Genomic DNA, 18814 nt, shown 5'->3' on the forward strand with positions numbered 1-18814 from the left:
AAGGGAGGAAGAGGAGGAAAAATCCTCTTTTGCCAGCACCCGGCTGGGTGTGTCTCCCCCCCTCCCCCGTGGGGCTGTGTTCCTGGCAGCCAGGCTTGCCTGGGAGGGATCTGCCGTCAAAGCCACCCAGGAAAGGAGGCCTGATACGCTCATTAATATTCTGAACTAGTGACCCTTCTCTTTCTTTCCACCCCTCGCCTTTCTCTGGGCGCTCCAGCCTCTCCCCGCCGCGGATGGCTGCAGCCCCCTCCAGCTGAGTCAGTCCTCCCTCCCCGCAGCATTGCAGCACCTCCGCAGCTCCTGCGCTCCTGCAGCACCCGCTCCGCTCCCGCCGCAGCATGGCCAGCACCGTCTCAGGTAGGACAGGCGCCTTCTGGGGCGGCTCGACATCAACGCACTCCTAAAAACATCGGGTTTTATTTTTTTTTATCATTATTCTGAAGGTTTGGGTTGGTTTTTTCCAATTTTTTTTTTTTTTTTACTCCGTGGGTTTCAGGGGAGTTCTGTGCTGAGGAGGCAGCTGGTATGGCAGCATTGTTCCCCTTCCTCCCCCGTACACACACCCTTCTGATGCAAGATAGCAGGTGGGCTTTTTATTTTAATATGAATAGACAGGTGATAAACTTGCCAATTTAAAATATTGCTGCCGTTACCTTGTACCGTTAGAAGATTCTGCTACATGCCAATTAAATATTGTTTTTGTAATATGTTACGGGGGGTTTTTTTCCCCCCTAAGAAAAATTTGCATGCTGTGTAGCTGGATGTAAAGAAATCAGGAATTACATTTTGTTTTATGGAGATCATGTATTGCCTAAATGGGTAATGGAAAGGGAGACAGGGATGAGAGACAGTAATGCCCTATAAAATCCCCCAATGCCAACCCAAAGGACCTGGAGGGGTTTCTGTGTATTCTCAGGGCTTCCCAGCCCTGGATTTCTTCCACAGCTCGCATTTCTTGGTTAGAAGATGGTACAGGGGAGCGGCCCTTTGATGGCGTTGGGTGAAATGAGATGCTGCAAGGGAAGCCCTTCCTCCCTCCTGCAGCAGTGCCGGGAATCACATCCCGGGAGCCTGGTCGGGTTTGGCTGCAGGATGGCAGCCTGCCCCGAGGATGCTGTGCTGCCTCGGTCCAGCTTCCTAAAGACTTGTCTCCCCTTTTTTTTCTCGGAAGGAGGGATTCGAATGGCTGAAACCAGGAGTGTGGGTGAAGGAGAAAAGCCTGAAATGGTACAATGAACAGTGGGTGTGTTTAGGGGGTATTTTGCTTTTAGAAAAACAAGTTTTCTCTTGAAATGGCTCTGGATTCTGCAGCCCATAAAGAGGGGCTTGGGTGGGGAAAGCGAGAGCCTGGAGGGCTGGGATGGAGGGCTGAGCAGGAGCGACAGACAAAAAAAGAGCAGGCAGTGCTTTGTGCCCCCCGAGCAAGGAACCAGCCCGAAGGAGACCAGGCAAAACACTTCTTGCTGCTTTTGCTGTCCTTTGCCTGGTTTTCCTGCTGTGCATTTTCTATTCCTTTCTCCTTTTAAAAGACCAGTAGATGCAGGGGGGAGAAGGGCAGAGAGATGGAGGGGTGTGTGTGGGGGGAGACCATGAGGGCGCAGCTGATCCTGAGTGGGCTTTGCATGCAATTAAAGAAGTCAAGCAGCATTGTAAAAATGTGTCTCTGTGACAGAAAACCTCCAGCTATTGTGTGTATTCCTGTGAGTATCCCTGTCTCAATGAACGTCTGCAGCAGTGCACTCCTGGGAGGTGCCACCCATCTCCTGCCTTCCCTGCTGAGCAGGATTGGACCTCGTTTGCAGAGTGGGGGTGGGAGGGGAGGCTCAGACTTACCGGCCATCTAAACCAAGGTTGCATCGAACTTGAGATGGACGGGGATGAAACACGCGTGGGCAGAACATGCGTTTTCCAGCTGGTGCATTCTCGCCCTCCCAACCCACCACATGCCCGTAGCATATTTCGTCTTCCCAAAGATGAGGGTTTGCTGTCAAGGGAGGCTTGGGATCGTGAAGAAGTGTGAAGCCGTGCTTCCCTGTGCCTCAGATCAAGCAGAGAAACAATTTCAGGGGGTAAAAAGTCACGGGAAAGCAGTGCTGTGGCAGGAGGGAGGAGAATAGGGCGCTGTGTGCCAAGGGATGGTCAGGGCTGAGCCTCGCCCAGCCGCCTTTGCAGGAGCAGCTCCTCATCTCCCCATCGCCTATAGCACGTGCAGCAGGAACGGAGAGTAGCCTGGAAAGGCAAGAGGAAAAGGACAAGTAAATCCTTAAATTAAGGAATGAGTCTTGTTTGCTTCCTTCATTATTTCCTTCTTTATTCTCAGCAAAAGCCGATCCGTGCTGAAGGCAGAGCAGCTGCATCCTCTGCGGCTGATGCCCCGGGGGCTCATCCCCGCCTTGGGAAGATTAAACAAACAACCAAATCCTTGGGATGAAAAGAAACAGGGCTCGCTTCCCCCAGCCCGGCAGCCCTCTCTCTTTTCTTCCTGCCACCCCAGGCGTTTTCCCCCGGCCCTGGGGGTTGTTTTCGGAGCTGGAGCCGCGGGATGGGCGGCACATGCTCAGTGCCGGCTCAGCTGCGGTGCCGGCCCTGCTGCCGGGCAGCCCTTGCAGGGGCAGAGCCCCCGCACCTCCTCCCGCAGCATCCGCGCAGGGCTTTGTGCTTTTGTGCACCGCGGACGGGGGGTCTGGCTGGGCTCTGCGGGGCTCACGGAACATCCCCCCGCCGTTTGCAGCACCTGGGTTGAATAAAGGGACCTGAGACTATGAAATGATGCAGTGAGGTGACAGCCTCGCTGGCTTTTCTCTCTGGCGTTAGCGTGTCTGAGAAGGTGGAGCCAAGAGGAAACACCGGGTTGTCATGACTGGGCATGGTAAAAGGGCCTTGGCAGACCCCGAGGTTTTCCCCTCCTGCATTGAAATGTGAGAGTTGTGTGACTTCATGTAGCTCTGGGTTATCCCCTTTTCTGGATGGTGCTGGTGGACACCACATGGTGTTGCCCTGTCCTGACACTTCTGCCCACTGCTCAGAGGCCTTTCTGTCAAGCTCTCCATCTCTCTGTGTTCTCAAGAAATCACCATTTGCTTTTTCTTCAGGTGTCGATGGAGTCTACATGGCCTTAGAAATGTATGATACTTTTATTGGGACTTAAGGTTTACAAGCCCAAAGAATCTACTGTAGGCATTTATATATATATGTGTGTGTGTATGTTTATATATATATATGTTCTTTTTTTCTACCAGTGTATCCAAACGAGGAATTGAGGGACCTAAATCATTGGAAAATATTTGTTCCTTCTAAAATATAAAATGTAAAATACAAATCATATCTTATTTAATGGTACCACGTAGGCTCTCGGAGATTGCCTCAGATATCTCAAAAGAGCCTGTCAATGTTTCTTCAGATTTGGTAAAGGCACTGTTTTATCCTTCTGCAAAGGAAAAGCTGGGATTCAGTGGCTGGATGTGGCAACCAGAAGGCTGCGGATAAGCCCGTTGTGACAGCAGTGTGGGCAGCAGGGGGGATGGCAACTTCAAGCTTTATTAGGGTAAACAGGGCTGATAATTCTTGGTGATAATCCTTGGAGGGACCTGAAGCTCAGTGGAACTTCTGTACCCCTAAATTAACTGGAAACAACACGCCTGGCTAATCCCTCCCAGTTGTCCTAGTGACATGGGCTTTACTCTTCCAGGTGGGAGTTTATGTTCCAAAAACAAAAGTCTCCTCTCCAGAGGGGAGTTAAACCAGTGGCCAAATCTGTGATTTAGAAATAAAAAAGAGCCAGAGAGCAAACGAAGACCATGGGCTTGCACTGTGGCACTTAGGCACATCCCAACTGGTAAAGAGCTGCTCAGCGTATTTCCAAAAAATTCTTTTGTCCTTTAAAGGTACCTCTACATTTTTAGTGCCTTACTAGAGAATCTTATGCCCTCTGAATGTGTTTATACAAATAATAACACTGTATAATGGCCAAGTACAATAATCCTTGGTTGATGCACAGGAAACCGAGATGCAAAGAGGACAAATGACTGTCTGTGGTCACACAGTATGTCTGTACCTGACCCATCATGGCACTGGGCTCCTGTCTTTGTCTCACGAGCTGCTACCTCATCAGGTCCCCCACTCCTTTGTAGCCCTTTGTCTCACCCAAACCTGACTATTGAAACCTGTGTTTTCCCCAAATCCACAAATACTCTGGGTCAGCTGCTTCCATTTGGCTCCTTCCTCTGTTTTATCAAGCAGCCCAGGCCATGGTTCTTTTCTCCCTGACAGTCAGTCACTCCCATCTCAGGCTGCCAGGGCTCTGCTGCACAGCTTGGGCCCTTCTCTCCTGCTGAGCCCATAGAAGAGGAGATTCCCCTGCTTATTTTCCTGGGAGCAACCCACATGTTCCAGTGCTACAGCTTGAGTGATTTGCTGATCCGTTGGCCGTGGGTTGATGTGACATTCATGAGCTGCCAATAAAACCTGGGGGGAAGGAGCCAGGTGATGGGAAACCATCCCTGGGTGAGTGTTTGGCAGATGCCCGACAGAAGGTAGAGTAACCCTCACATCTGCCTGTTCTCGTGGATGGTCCCACATGAGCCCATGGTAACTCCTGGGCGTGAAGTCTCATGGTGAGCAGCTGAGATGGTGGAGGGTGTCAGTGTGGGGTGCAACTGCTGAGCTGACAAAAAAACAAAAACAAAAACAAAAACAAACCAGAAAAACCCAAACAAAATCCCAAACAAACAAAAAAAATGCTACTGTTTTCTCATTGTGTGAGATCTGCTGCTGACCTGTTTGTGGAAGCTGGGGACCAAGAAGATGGAAATGAGTTAGACTGAAGTGAAGGTCTGGCCATGATTTTTATGACAGGATTCATAGCAGGGGAGAATATCTGGAGCCTGCTGTACTCTCAAGGCTTATCAAAGACTGTGGTTGCTTTTGTTGTGTGTGTGGCATTGCAGTCTTTGTGCTGGAGGTCTTGGTTACCCGCTCTCTGGCTTCTCTACCTTCTGTTTAAGCTTTGACTATGTTTATAATTGACCTGTTCTCATTTTTTTCATGAGACAATATTCTTCACGGAAGCAATTTTTACTTCTCCAAAGTTATCTTCACAAACCAAATTATTTTCTTGTAATAACCTTCCTTTGACCTTGCTATCAGACAGAGCACATCCAGTTTCATCCATTTAAATTGCCTGAATCCACATAAATTAGCCTTGCCGTGCCTCTGGTTCATTATGAATGGCGCCATATCAGTGTTGTGCATAGATGGTCTCGCTCTGTTTTGCTGGATGTCATTAAACACCAAACCAAAACCTGGTTAGGAAGCCCAGAACAAAAGTTTTTGATGAATAATAGGTGTTGAGCCCCACCCTCCAGGCAAGTGTGGAGCAGGAAGACAGTTCCCATTGCTCGTGCACAGCACCATCCCCAGCCGTTCCTCCATCTCCGGCGCCGCAGCCACTCGGGGAGCAGCTGGATAATGTCTCCAGGGGTTGGCTTGGAGATAAACACTTTACACGGATCGATGGTGCATGTAGCGCTCCTGCTCATGCAAAGCAGAGGGGATTTGGAAGTGCAGGATGTTCCCTACAGCACTAGAGGGAGCACAGGGAAGGAGTCGCCAGAGGCAGCTGGGAGCCTCCTGAGCCTCCTGGTGCCTTGGTGAAGGACCAAGTCATCTCCCTTCTTCTCCTTACAACAAGGAGAAAGTAATTTTCCCCAAGCATTATATACGTGTAGATGAAAAAATTTAATAAATATTGATTGCTTCATGGGGTGTCCGAGGGAATAAAACCAAACCAGAGTCAGCCTGTGCTGATTGCAGGGAATAAATGTTCAGAGGCATTGAGGAACTGACTGCACTTTTTTGGATTGTAGCTTAATCACTACCCAGGGCCCTCTGAAGCAAACAAAACATGAGTTTACCCTACTTTACAGGATGGGACTCTGATATATTTTTTATTATTTCTACAGTTTATTTACCTGTTAGTTTATACAGCTCAGTCATTTGCTATGTTTCACCCCAGTTCTGACAGCAGTGAAGTGTTATGAGTTAATGTTGAAGATATACCAGAGTGAATGAATCTGCTGCTGATCTTTCTACTGCAGTGTTTGCCTAAAAAGAGACATAAAATATCAGTAATTCATACCTGAGTGAGCAGACTGTCCTAATCCTCTACCCACCAGTGAGACAGAGCTCTTGCTGCACCTCTGAGACTGAAGTGATGCTTTGGGATGAAGTCTCTGAGGATATGAGTCAGAATAATCTATGCAGAAATGAAATATTTGTTCAGTGTAAGCTGAATTTATTTTTGCTGACTTAGCAGAAATAAAAATGCTAATAGATCCTCAAATAAAAAGTTCAGCATTTCCTGTCTAATTGTTCTTAAAACATGTACATTTGTGCACTGGATACAGCCTTTCTGGGAAGGGGCTTGATGGCCATGTCATATTCTGGCCAGCCAGATGTTTTGTCCTGGTTCAAGGGTTTTGTCCACCAGCATAAATATGTTCTCAAACCCTTATATCTGGGAGTGCAGATACTGGGAGTGCAGATATCTGGGAGTGCAAATGGGAGTGCAGATACTTCTGAAGCAAATTTGAGCCCTGAGGTTTGAAATGCTGATTTTTTACTGCTGAGTTCTAGGCATGTCCTTTCTGATGCAGCTGCGGCAACAGAGCTGGGGAAGGGTCTGGAGCACAAGTGTGATGAGGAGCAGCTGAGGGAGCTGGGGGGGCTCAGCCTGGAGAAAAGGAGGCCCAGGGGGGACCTTCTTACTCTCTACAACTCCCTGAAAGGAGGGTGTAGTGAGGCAGGAGTCAGTCTTTTCTCCCAAATAACAAGTGACAGGGCAAGAGGAAAGAGCCTCAAGCTGAGCCAGGGGAGGTTTAGATTGGACATTAGGGAAAATTTTTTCACTGAAAGGATTGTCCATCCTTGACACAGGGTGTCCAGGGAAGTGATGGAGTCCCCGTCCTTGAAGGGATTTAAATTCCATGTGGATGTGGCACTTGGGGACGTGGGTTAGTGGTGGGAGCGGCAGCGCTGGGGGAACGGTTGGACTCGATGGTCTTAGAGGGCTTTTCCAACCCAAACGATTTAGTAAACCCCTGATCCTGTAATTCCTTCGGGAGTCGGTCCTTCCCCCTCGCCACGCCGAAGCCCCCGGCCCCGCGGGCGGTGCTGGGCGGACAGCTCCCGGCGGGGTCCCGGGGGTGGCGATGGTCCTGAAGGGACAGCTCCGGGCGGGGGTTGGTGCTGCCGCACCGGGAAAGGTCCGGGAGGGGGGCTCGGTCCGCTGCCCCCTTCCCGCTGCTTCCCCCGCTCCACCCCGGCAGCAGGGGCCGATCGGGGCCCTTCGGGACCGTCCCCCCGCCGGTCCCCGGGGCCTCGGCAGCTCCAGCCCCGCTCCCTCGACCCCTGTGCCGCTAATTGCTCATGACGGCTGGCGCCGGGCTGCAGCTGCAGCGTCCGGGACGGGACAAGGATGGAGCACTTCCAGCGCTCATCACAGCCCTGCCGCAGCCCAGGGCCCTTTTGTCTTCTCCCTCCTCTTCATTTTAATTGACGGAGAGGGGACGGTCAGTTTGCTCTACAGCGGGGAAAACGGGACAGGGAAAATCCCGGTGGAACGGAGGCAGCTGTGAAACCATCACAACAAACCTCCTGAAAGGCAGGGAGTGCAGCATGGAATCATCTGCACAGAGTGCCAGCACTGAAGCTCAAGCAATGAAACGCAAAGCCCTGTGCTCTGTAACAAGTGCTGGGAGACCGTTAAATTGAATTAAATGAGCGGGTCGGGGGTGTGGCACATCTGCTTCATGTCTTGGTTTCACCCGGGCCCAGACATAATGGTGGAGCAACGACCTCGTTGCCTGGTTTGTTTGTATTAAATGATAATGTCTAAATGATAATAAATGATAATGTCTCTCGTTTATTCCCGGGGAGCTTCCTCAGGGCTCTTGGCAGCACATTAGGAGATGAATTAGCTTACTGCTGCATGCCATGATTTCTGGCCTCTCACAGGCTTTCCAGAGGTTTTTTTTCATTTAAAGCAAAATCAAAGATGTCTGGCTGGCACTGCTGATGTGAACTGCTCCTATTTGGTTTACATTTAACAGCAGGACTGGGCAGGGTGTTCAAATCAAAGTATGGAGCAAGCTAAGAAATTGTTCAATAAATATCTGAGCTTCAGGGATGGTTGGTTAACAAAGGAGGGTGCTAATTAGGGTGAAGCTCTGTACCTAGGAGAAAAAATAAGTGCATATATGAAGCAGGCATAAGTTTTCCCACTCAATTAGCTCTGGGAAGGCAGAGAAGACCTGAAAGATGTTCCTGAGAACATGTGGTACACAAGATGCTACTTTTCTCAAAATTGTTCTGCATCTAGTGCCTCTTCATATCACAGAGTTCTGGGGGTTTTCCTGTCCTGGCCCAGGGGAGGGTCTTGCTCTGAAGGTGGCATTGGCAGCTGAGCTGCAGAGTTGCCTCTGGCTGGAGGTCAAAATGTGAGCTCAGTACAGAAGGGACAAACCAAGGCCAGAAGCACTAGGGCATGTGGGAAATCCAGAGGCAGAGACAAGGCAGGACACCAGAATGTCTGTGCCTGTGGCAGAGGCAGGAGCAAGGGCAGCACAAGGAGGTTCAGGGCAGGTTTGGCAGGACATGCAGCCGTGAAGACTCTGTCCCCACATGCCTGTCCCCTGAGGAGCCATCCAGGGCAGAGCCTCAAAGCACCTGTGAGACATGGGATCTGAGCCCCAGCTGCTGACCCGAGACATGGGAGTGATGCTGTGAGGGTTACACTGATGTGATCAAGAGCCTGACAGCCTGATAGGGCACCTCCCTGGTTTCAAGTCCATCTATTCTGAGGCCCTTTGTCAAGAGTGTGCTGACAGTTCACTGTCTTAAATGTGCTAAACTCCAAAAATACAGGTGAAGATTGCCCCAGAAACAGACCTGCTGCAATCTGTCACGAGGGCAGCAGCTCGTGCCCTTGTGATCACTGAGGACTCTGCAGTGCCTCCTCCAGACTGGAAATTCTCCTTCCAGTGGAGAAAGGGTGTGGGCAGCTGTCCCAACATGGTTAATGACATGGGCTGCAGTGTCCCAGCTCCTTTGGAGGGAAAATACTGCACAGAAACTTATACCTCTAGATGTGGCAAATTCCTACTGTGTGTATTCCCATGACATTTGCCACACTGGCATCTAATTTAGCCTGCTCTAGAGCAGACACTCCTTGGGGACCTTTTGGCAGGCCATGGGAGTCTGGAAAAGCCTCCATAAAGTCTGGTAGCTGCAAAAGGGGTTCCTTGTGTACTTGCTTCATTTCTCTTCTTACTTCTATTTCATATTTTTCAGCCTACAAGGAGAAAATGAAGGAGCTGTCTCTGCTCTCCCTCATCTGCTCCTGTTTCCACACCCAGCCCCATCCCAATACCATCTACCAGTATGGAGGTAGGTAACCTGCTCCCACAGGAGCTCCAGCAGTGTTTGGATGATGCTCCCACTGGCAACGTGGGAGCTTGAGAGTCAGAGTCTCTCTGCTTTGTGTCAGGGTGACATACAATACATCAGCAGCAATGTGGCCTTTCTGTAATTATGCTGCGACTTTAAATTAATTGCATTGATGTAGGGGAGGGATGGAGGTGATCACTAATTGCAAAATTCTGGAGATAAAACAAAATCACCCGGGTCAGGACACACAGGACTCTAATTCCTGTGTGAAGAGCTTGGTGCTCTCAGGTGAACACTCTCCTGAGTGACAGGTCCACAGAGTCACTTTTTTTTTTCCCCTCACAAAGATATGGAGGTGAAGCAGCTGGATAAGAGGGCATCAGGCCAGAGCTTTGAAGTAATCCTGAAGTCCCCTTCAGATTTATCTCCTGAGAGCCCAATCCTTTCCTCCCCTCCCAAGAAGAAGGATCTGTCCCTGGAGGAGCTGCAGAGGAGGCTGGAGGCTGCAGAAGAGAGGAGGAAGGTAAGGAAATGTCCTATAGAAGCAGTGACTTTTTTGTGACAGGCACTAATTGCGCCAAACTCTAAAACTGGCTTAGCAGCAGCAATCTACAACAGCTGGGAAGAGCATTCTGGCACTTGTTATTATATTCCACTGTGAATTGTCAGGTGAGATACCACGGAGTGAGGTTCTGCAGCCTGATTTAGCCAGGGAATTGGACTCCATCATCATCACCGTGTAGATGTGGCGCTTGGGGACAGGGGTTAGTGGTGGGCTTGGCGGTGCTGGGGGAACTGTTGGATTCAGTGATCTCAGAGGGCTTTTCCAACCTAAGTGATTGTATGATAGCAGAAAAAAGGCGCCAAAACATCTTCTGAGCAAGAGTGTTACAGGATGGAGGGGGGTGACAAAGAGGTTTGAGCAGAAGAGGTGGTCAGAAAGCCCCTCTGGGGAGCTGAGGGCTGGAAGAGCCTCTCTCTCCGGTCACCTCCCACCTCTCCCTCGGCAGACCCAGGAGGCGCAGGTGCTGAAGCAGCTGGCGGAGAAGCGGGAACACGAGCGGGAGGTGCTGCACAAGGCGCTGGAGGAGAACAACAACTTCAGCCGCCTGGCCGAGGAGAAGCTCAACTACAAGATGGAGCTGAGCAGGGAGATCCGTGAAGCACATCTCGCTGCCTTGAGGGAGCGGCTGCGCGAGAAGGCGAGTGAAGCACCCCGGGGGAGGGCTGAGGGCTCGGGGTGCTGATCCTCGTGGAGGGGTGGGGGTCTGGTCCCTGTGGGGTCATCCCAGTGCTACAGGCACTGGGGAGCGGGTGTTTTGTTGCTGGTGGGGTTGTGGAGCAGCTCTTCTCTGGAACAGCACAAGGGGGGGGAATGTGCCCTTAAAGGTCAGTAGAGAACATTGTCTGGGTAATCTTGATAAGTGCAAGTTCAGAGCCGCAGGATCAGGCCCACCCCGTGTCTATGGGCTGTATGGCCAAAGGGCTTTGCATGAGAGGGGATCCATGGGTTTGCTGTGGGTTCCGTCACCTCTGGGCTCCCACAAATGATGCTTCACTCCTTGCAGGTGTAACTCACTGTCCTCAAGGGGTGTTGGATGGGAAATCGGTCTCTTTTTTTATGTCTGATGTAAATCCTGGGTGCAGGAGGAAAATAGAGAGCACAAGAGCAGGCAGTGTTAGCCTGGTGTCACCTCTCCCATTTTTGCAGGAGCTGCACGCAGCCGAAGTCCGCAGGAACAAGGAACAGCGGGAGGAGATCTCTGGATAAAGGGCTTTTCTACACATCTAGCACCTGATTCCTGTTAACAAACCAACCAATCAACCAACCAACACATTTCATTTTGTTTGTCTAGATGCAGCATTCAGTTCTCCATCCCCATTCCCTGGTGTTCGTCCCCCAGCTACACGCTTCTCTCTGCATCCCTAATCGTCAGTGCTTGTGGGGATTCACAGATCATAGGGACCTCTAAGCAGAATAGCAACTAGTTCACATGAAATAGAGAATCAATCAGTCGACCAGTCAATCAAAAAGCTTCTTTGGAGGGTTTTGTCCTTTTTTAAAAAAAAATATTTCTTAAACTCATGTAAAAAAAATAATAATTAAGGTATTAATAAATTCAACCAGCAGTGTCACAGAGGTACAGATTTCTTATCCGGGGCTTTTCCTCCTCTTGGTTTTTGCTCCGAGCCAAAAATCAGCTTCAGAATAATGGGAAGAAAGTGATTATTTCTGTATGTGAAGTTAAATAGGGAGCAACCCCTTGTTTTCCAGTGGTAGGAAGGAGGAAGCAGAGGGATGGGTGGCTCAGGAGTCGCAGCATGCAGAACTCCTATCTCTTGGCTGTATCCAGGGCCAGTCCAGGCAGGCAGTGACCCAAAGTCCTCATCTTTGGGTGATTCTTTGAGAGCAGAGTGATCCTTTGGAAGCAGGAGAGGGTTTTCACCCCAAGCTTGGTGCCGGGTGCCCCATCCTGCACTGCCTGACACCCTGGTTACCTGTGGACTGAAGGAGCCCTCTCCCCACCCAAGCAGGGACTGAGAGGTCTTGGACATTCAGCCCAGGAGAACCATGGATGGTGATTGCACCCCTGGCTCTGTGGGAGCCCTGGGAGAGGGCACTTGGTCCGCAGGCTCTCCAGCACTCCCACAATACATGATTTCACTCTGTTAGGAAAGCAGATCCAGTAGAGATGGTGCATGGTTGTGAAATAACCTCTTAGTGAACAGAATAATCACCCTTCCCTCTTTCCAGAGGTGGATGTGGCTCTTCGGCGCCATTACAGAGCAAACTGCTGGAGATCAAATCCTGGAGCTCTTTGTTGATCTCTCCAAAAGTCCCAGCTGGATATGGGAGGGATCTCTCAATGACCGTGTCTTGACATCAGGGGACTCTGCTCCTAAAAGGAAGGGCTACCTTACTCCCGAACCCCCCGGCCTGGGCTGGGGGCAGGACAGGGCTGTTAGAAAGCTCCTGTGCTGTCAGTGATAAAAATAAAATAAGATTTAGGGCAAAGAAGGAAACTGAGGGTTGAATTTCTTACCAGTAGCTAATGATCAGTTTATAGTAGCAGCTTAGATAAGCATCTGTGTAGAGCGCGGCATCACCGCCAGCATCACCTCATCCATATAGTGGCGAGAAATTTTAAAAAGTTTAAAAAAAAAAAAATTTAAAAAGTAATTTAAATGAAATGTTTGTGTGTAAGAAATGGTTGAAACTGTCAAATGTCTGTGTCCCGCGTTGGTGGGATCTGAGAAGGTATCTGCGAGATATTAACCCTGTCCTACTCTCTGTGGTGCTGAGTGTTTGCTTGGTGTGTAATTCTGACCTGGAGCTTGTTGTAAATACTGTTTTTAGTACTATGATTATTATGATTATTATTATCAGAAATGTTGTACTCATGAGCAGGAGTTGAAAACAAGAGAAATGGCCATTTTCACTCTCTCCTGGGGGCTCAGAAGGAGTCAGGAGGCTGGGCCAAGTGAAGGCAGGCTGTTGGTGGGATGCTGGACCAGGGAGCAGCTGGAAAATGATGGGATTGGGAGCTGGAGGCAGCTGAGTCCTGCAGGCAGGGCGGTGAGAGCAGGGACAGCTGCTCCTCGTGCTGGGAGGAGAAGGAAGGGCTGAGAGGTGAAATAGAGGAGATGCTTCAGTTCTAGTACATATTATTTAGTGTTGACCCAAACCTCCCTGTGTGGGGGTTCCAGATGACTCCCTGCAGCCCCAGGGAACCCAGAGGACCGTCAGGTTTGGCCTGTGTTGGAGGAGAGGTGGTCAGTGGCAGATTGTGCCAGACTCATCCTCCCAGACAGCTCCTGAGTCTCTGGGCTCAGTTCCTGCCTGAATCTTCCCTCTCAGTCCCTTGTGCTGCCTTGCGCCTCTCTCCTCCCCCTCTCTGTAAGCCCAGCTGGGTCTCAGGTGGGGACTTACTCTTGCAATATCTTTCCCTGGCAAAAAAATCCCCTGGGAAACACAGAATGGCCTGGCAGATGGTGCTTGTGCAGGTGTGAGCACTGGGAAACTCATTTTTCTTCCCTCCGTCGGGCTGGTGAGGTGAGGGACAGTGGATGTGGTTGGAAAATGTGTTACTGCAGGGTGAGCTCCTGCATCAGAGGAGCAGGGATGTGCAGGGGGAGTTTTGCATCAGTAACATCAGGCAGCTGCTGCCAAGACACGTTGTGCCAAGGAAACAGCCTCGTTGGTGGGGCCGGAGGCTTCAGGTGTCACAGAGCCATGTTTGCCTGGTGCAGATGGATGTAGTAGGGATGTTCAGGAGCTTGATGCTTGTCCAGTGCCACTGGGCACTATCAGGGAAATGTGTGATTGCTTTGGCTGCACAGTGTTGGCTGGATGAGGGGTGTCCACCCACTGCTCCAAACCCATCGTGGCCAGGAGCCATGCCCGACCGGCAGCACGTGGCACGGGCCAGGATCGTGGTTATTCCATGCCTTTCCATATCCCTTCATGCTAATGGCTGTGTGCAGCTGCATATTTCATGCCTCAATTGAGACTAATCAAGTACCCTCATTAACATCCATACTGCCCCAGCCTCCCTCATTCCTGGACTCTTCCCATATACTGCAGTCATGGACATGGCATGCAACTCCCAACTCCCGCGGTCACCTTCCTTCTGGTGGGGCTTGAGGTCCATTGATTCCTGTGGGTGTGTATGAATCAAGCTCTGTACAGACAGTTTTCAGCCCCATTTTTGCAGCAGCACAAGGACATAGGACTGTGCCTAGTAGGGAGAGCATCCTCAGGGCACACACAGCACCCCTGCCCAGACCATGAGTGTGGCAGCTGTGTGAGGAAGGAGGGACGAGATGGTGACATTATTCTGTGCATGTATATGCCTCCCAAAGAGCCCTTCTGGGGAAGGGCCTCTGACTTGGGCAAGATCGAGGAGCTGAAGTGAAATGAGCTCCCAGCTGGCACCAACAGCTGGGCGATGGGTGAAGCCGCAAAAGAGCTGGGAAAACTGGCCTTGTAGCCCAAATTACAGCTCTGTGCCCATGTTATCCCTCACAGCAGAGCTCAGCTCTGTCCATAAATAGGCGCTTCCAACTTCTTCTGGACTGAGCCTGTTCCTTGTCTTATTATTTCTGAATCACCAAAAAATCTTGCTCTAACCCAGATGTGGGGTCCCCTTTGAGCTGACCTTCCAGGGCCGGTGGGAGTTCACGATTGCATGCATCCTACCTCGGGGGTAGGTCGGTCTTGCTGCTCCCTTTTCAAATGTAAACTTCAGCTTGCTTGCTTTAGCTTAGCCCAGCGTGGCTCTCTGGCCCTGGCTCTGCAATCCTGTCTCATGGGGTCCGTTATATCCCTCCCATGGCATTCCTGTCCTCCTCGCAGTGGCTGTGCACTCGGCTGTGCACACGTGCACAGAAATGCATCCGTGGAAACAATATATGCACATACACTCTGATACCACTTGAAATGAGTCAGGGAATGGCTGTTTACGGTGCTAGAGATTTCTTACTCTCCATGCTAGGGACAAGATGACATAGCAAGACCAATAAACTCCACCTTTGTAGTCAATTGTCGTTAAGTAAAGCAGAAGAGGGGCACTGGCCCACGCCTAAGTGTGGGCGCTCCGTGGTCCCTGGGGTGCAGGGATACAGCCTGGAGGGCGTGGGACCTGAGTGCAGGGGATCCCTGCCCCAGCATCCCCTGTACCTCAGTTTCCCACACCCCGAGACAAGGGGACACGGACACTCCCTGCCCACGGACACCGCGGGAGAGCCAACGCCTCCACGCCTCCAAAGCGCTCTGAAATGGAAAGTACCAAAGCATCGAGTTGGGATAGGCAGCTGTGCATCCTGGGAGGAAGAGCCCGGCCCGTGGCTGCAGGCAGAGGGTTGGAAGATGACTGTGTGGGCACGGGGCTGAGCCGTGACCCCAGGGCTCAGCATCCCAGCTGCTCCCCGGGCAGGATCCGCTCCTCCCGCCGCAGCCGGGGCCACCGTCCCTCGTGCCGGGTGGGAAGCTGGTGCAGTGTCATGGAAGGACTTTCCATCCCTAACAGAGCCTTGTCCGGTTCCCTTCGGTCTACCACGTACATTTCATTGTCAACTTGAGGTTGTTGTTGTGCAAAAGAAGTGATTATGAAAAAAAAATAATAAAGGAAAAAAAAAAGAAATAAAGTTGGTATGAAACTGTATGTGTCCGTCTCTCCCCATAAACGGGTTGGTTTAGTTCCAAGGCTTCTCTTTGTATTGTGAGAATACCAATAAATTGCATTAAACAGAAAATTGACCTAAAGATTTAACGAAATAGACTCTAAGCATCTGAATGCCCAACGAGTACTTTGCATCCAGCATAGTAGAGGCAGAAAATGACAGTTTATGGCAATTGTCAGAGGGAAAAAGTAATAAATGCTTGAATGAGGGTCCTGCTGATACCCCCTGTGGCTGACAGTGAGGGTGTGCACAGAGGAAGATCAAGAAAGATACAATACAATACAATAAATATATGATACAAAAATAAATACAATAAACGCAGCTCTGGAAAATACATGAGCTTCTTTATTAAAAAATCCAATGCTTCCTTCATGAGCTTTTCTGAGAAAGGATCCAGCTTGAACTGGACACAGTGGAAGGGAGCAGGGCCATGGTTACCAGGGAGAGGGGACCCTAACCCATGGGACCCTGCATGGCCATCACTCCAAAACCCATCCCTGGGGCCAGGTACACAAAAATGCCCCCAAAGCTGCAACTGAAAACAGGGAAGTTTGTAATCCACAGGGACACGGGGCAGGGAGGGTGCCTGGCCACTGCTCCAGCTGCTGGGGAAAGTATCCCCCACTCGCCTTTTTGGGGGAGGCTTTTGCCACCACGAGTGGTGCCCAACATCCCTGCTCACTGCCCTCCTTGTCCTTGAAGTGATATTGAAATAGCAGCATCCTCATGGGCTGTCCCACATCTTGTGTTCCCACCAAAATAACAAATGTGGGAGTCTTCCCACAGATCTCAGCAGAACTCTGTGTACAAGAAACTGAGGGAAGGCAGAGGGGGTTAAATTTAATTCCCAGGGCAGTGTTCTGTAAGAGCAGGGAGGAGAGTGCCAGGACAGTGCTGGGGCCATCACAGTGGTGGCAGTGGCTGAGCAGCCCATGCTTGATGCTCTTCCCATGTGTGCTCAGGACGCTGCCTCCTGCACAAACAGGAATTCTATTTTTGCAGTGTGACCTTCCTGGTTTTGGAGATAAGGACCTGACTGCAAACACAGCATTGCTCACTTCTCCTCTGAGGTTTGCTACAGATCACTAACATGGGCTCTTAAAAAAAATGTGGATGTAGAAAACTAAACCTCTGCAGTAGTCTTGGGAAAACAGAAGCAGTCCTTAGTGCCACACAATTCAATATATATCAGAGACCAAGTATGGCCATCCTCTAACTAGTTAATTCAAGTCACATCCTTCATCCTTTTGTCATCTGAAGGAGGAAACTGTGGAGGGATGGGATCAGTTGGGGCAGGGGGGTGGGAGGAGCAGGAGGCATCATGGAGAGGCTCCCACCACCCTCCTACCCTGCCCACCATGGAGCCCTCCAGGGCTGAGTGCTGAAGACATGATACTGAAGTCTTGGACCAGACCGTAGCACCCACAAAATCATAGTATCAAGGAATGTTTAGGGTTGAATGGGACCTTAAGGCTCTTCTAATTTCAACCCCCCTGCCATGGCAGGGGCACCTTCCACTAGACCAGGTTGCTCCAAGCCCTGTCCAATCTGGTTGTGGACACTTCCAAGGGTTGGGCAGCCACAGCTTCTCTGGGCAACCCGTGCCAGGGCCTCACCACCCTCACAGGGAAGAATTTCTTCCCAATATCCAAGCTAACCCTGCCCTCTCTCAGTTTAAAACCATTGCCCTTGTCCTGTCACTCCTTGCCCATGTCAAAAGTCCCTTCTGAAAAAATCAACAGCAGGTCGAGAAAGCAAAATATCTACATAACTCTTGGACGGATCCCTACAAAGTGCTCAAGCTGTGCCTGAGTGATGGGAAGGGAAGAGAACAGCAACCCTGTCACAGTAAATCCAAAAGCTCACCTGGGCAACCAAAAAATAGAGATTTTGCAGAGTAATTGGGTTTGAAAAATAACAGCTCATCCTTTCTCAGAAGCCTCTCTGGCACCATGGCTGGAGTGAGTCTGCCCACTGATAAAGGGGCAGAGCAGGGAGCAGATAAGGTGCCAGGAGGTGAAATCATCCCACCCTGGGTGCTAAGAGGAGCCCAAGGACCTTCCCATGTCCTGGGATCTGACAGCAAAAGCCAGGTTTTGCTTTTTAAGAGGCCACTGACTGCTGGGAAAACTGGTGTATGGCAGCATCGCTGGGGTTTTGCTGCCTTCTTACCATCTTTATAAGGCCTCTGCCCTTGGGCACTGCCAGGAGCTGGTTGTAGTGAGAAAAGGGACCTTTTTTCTGCCCCATCCTTGGAAGTGTTCAGGGCCTGAAGCAACCTGGTGTATTGGAAAGTGTCTCTGCCCATGGCACAGGGTTTGGAATTAGATGATCTTATGGTTCCTTCCAGTCCAAACTATTCTGTGATTCTGTGAATGGCCTTTGCACAGGACACCACTGAAGAGCTCGCAGACACCTCAGGTAGGTGGAGGCCTCTGCCATGATGGAGCAAACCTGTGCAGAGTGTTCCTGAGGTGCATGAAAACCAGTCATGAACAGCTGAGGGCTTGCACAAACCCTGGAATGGATGTGGGGAGGCAGGGGAGGGACAAAGGGCTTGGGGAGGACACAGGAGACAGGAGTGGCACGCAGGAAGCATGAGGGACACACACATGAGGCATGGTGGGGGGACACAGACAGGGGGCACAGGGGGCTAAGCAGGGCACGGAGAACACGGGGGGCACACAGGATCCGAGAAAAGGACATGCAGGAGACAAGGGGTCATGCAGGGCCCCAGAGGGGGACATGCAGGGGACAAGGAGCGTACACAGGAGGCATGGTTGGGGGGAAACACAGGATCTGGGAAAAAGACATGCAGGGTATGGGGCAGGGGACAGACAGGAGACACGGAGGGGCACACAGGGGACATGGGGCACTGGGGACACACGGGGGAGACACAGGGGACACATGAGGCACAGATGACATACACAGGGGACACACGGGGGGACACAGGTCACTGGGGTCACACAAGGCACAGGGGACATACAGAGGGGACACACAGGTGGGACACGTGTCACTGGGGTCACACGGAGGATACAGGGGTCACAGGGGACACACAGGGGACACACACGGAGGCACACGGGGCATGGGGGGGACACGGACCGGGGCACAGAGGACACAGGGGGGGATCCCCCTCAGGACCCCACGCGCACGGACCCCACCAGCGGCGCGCGCCGACCGCCCTCCG

General features: G+C 51.0%; 1 protein-coding gene across 1 annotated transcript; it reads left to right on the plus strand.

The window, feature by feature from the left end:
• Nucleotides 1-63: 63 nt before the first annotated feature.
• Nucleotides 64-15608, plus strand: STMN3 (stathmin 3). Its single transcript, XM_051802991.1, has 5 exons — nt 64-357; nt 9349-9444; nt 9792-9967; nt 10455-10646; nt 11156-15608. Exons 1-5 carry the CDS (start codon nt 339-341, stop codon nt 11213-11215), a joined length of 543 nt encoding a protein of 180 aa, XP_051658951.1. The 5' UTR covers nt 64-338; the 3' UTR covers nt 11216-15608.
• Nucleotides 15609-18814: the final 3206 nt, after the last annotated feature.

The sequence above is a fragment of the Manacus candei genome, unplaced genomic scaffold, assembly GCF_025592945.1.
Source record: "Manacus candei isolate 608988 ecotype Guabito, Panama unplaced genomic scaffold, ASM2559294v1 h1tg000057l, whole genome shotgun sequence".
In the NCBI taxonomy this organism is placed as follows: Eukaryota; Metazoa; Chordata; class Aves; order Passeriformes; family Pipridae; genus Manacus; species Manacus candei.

Bases quoted from the DNA above. Each gene is read 5' to 3' on its own strand.
- STMN3 (XM_051802991.1), top strand. The intron at 9,445-9,791 runs GTAGGTAACCTG...CCCCTCACAAAG, and splicing joins TACCATCTACCAGTATGGAG to ATATGGAGGTGAAGCAGCTG. The intron at 10,647-11,155 runs GCGAGTGAAGCA...CCATTTTTGCAG, and splicing joins GGGAGCGGCTGCGCGAGAAG to GAGCTGCACGCAGCCGAAGT.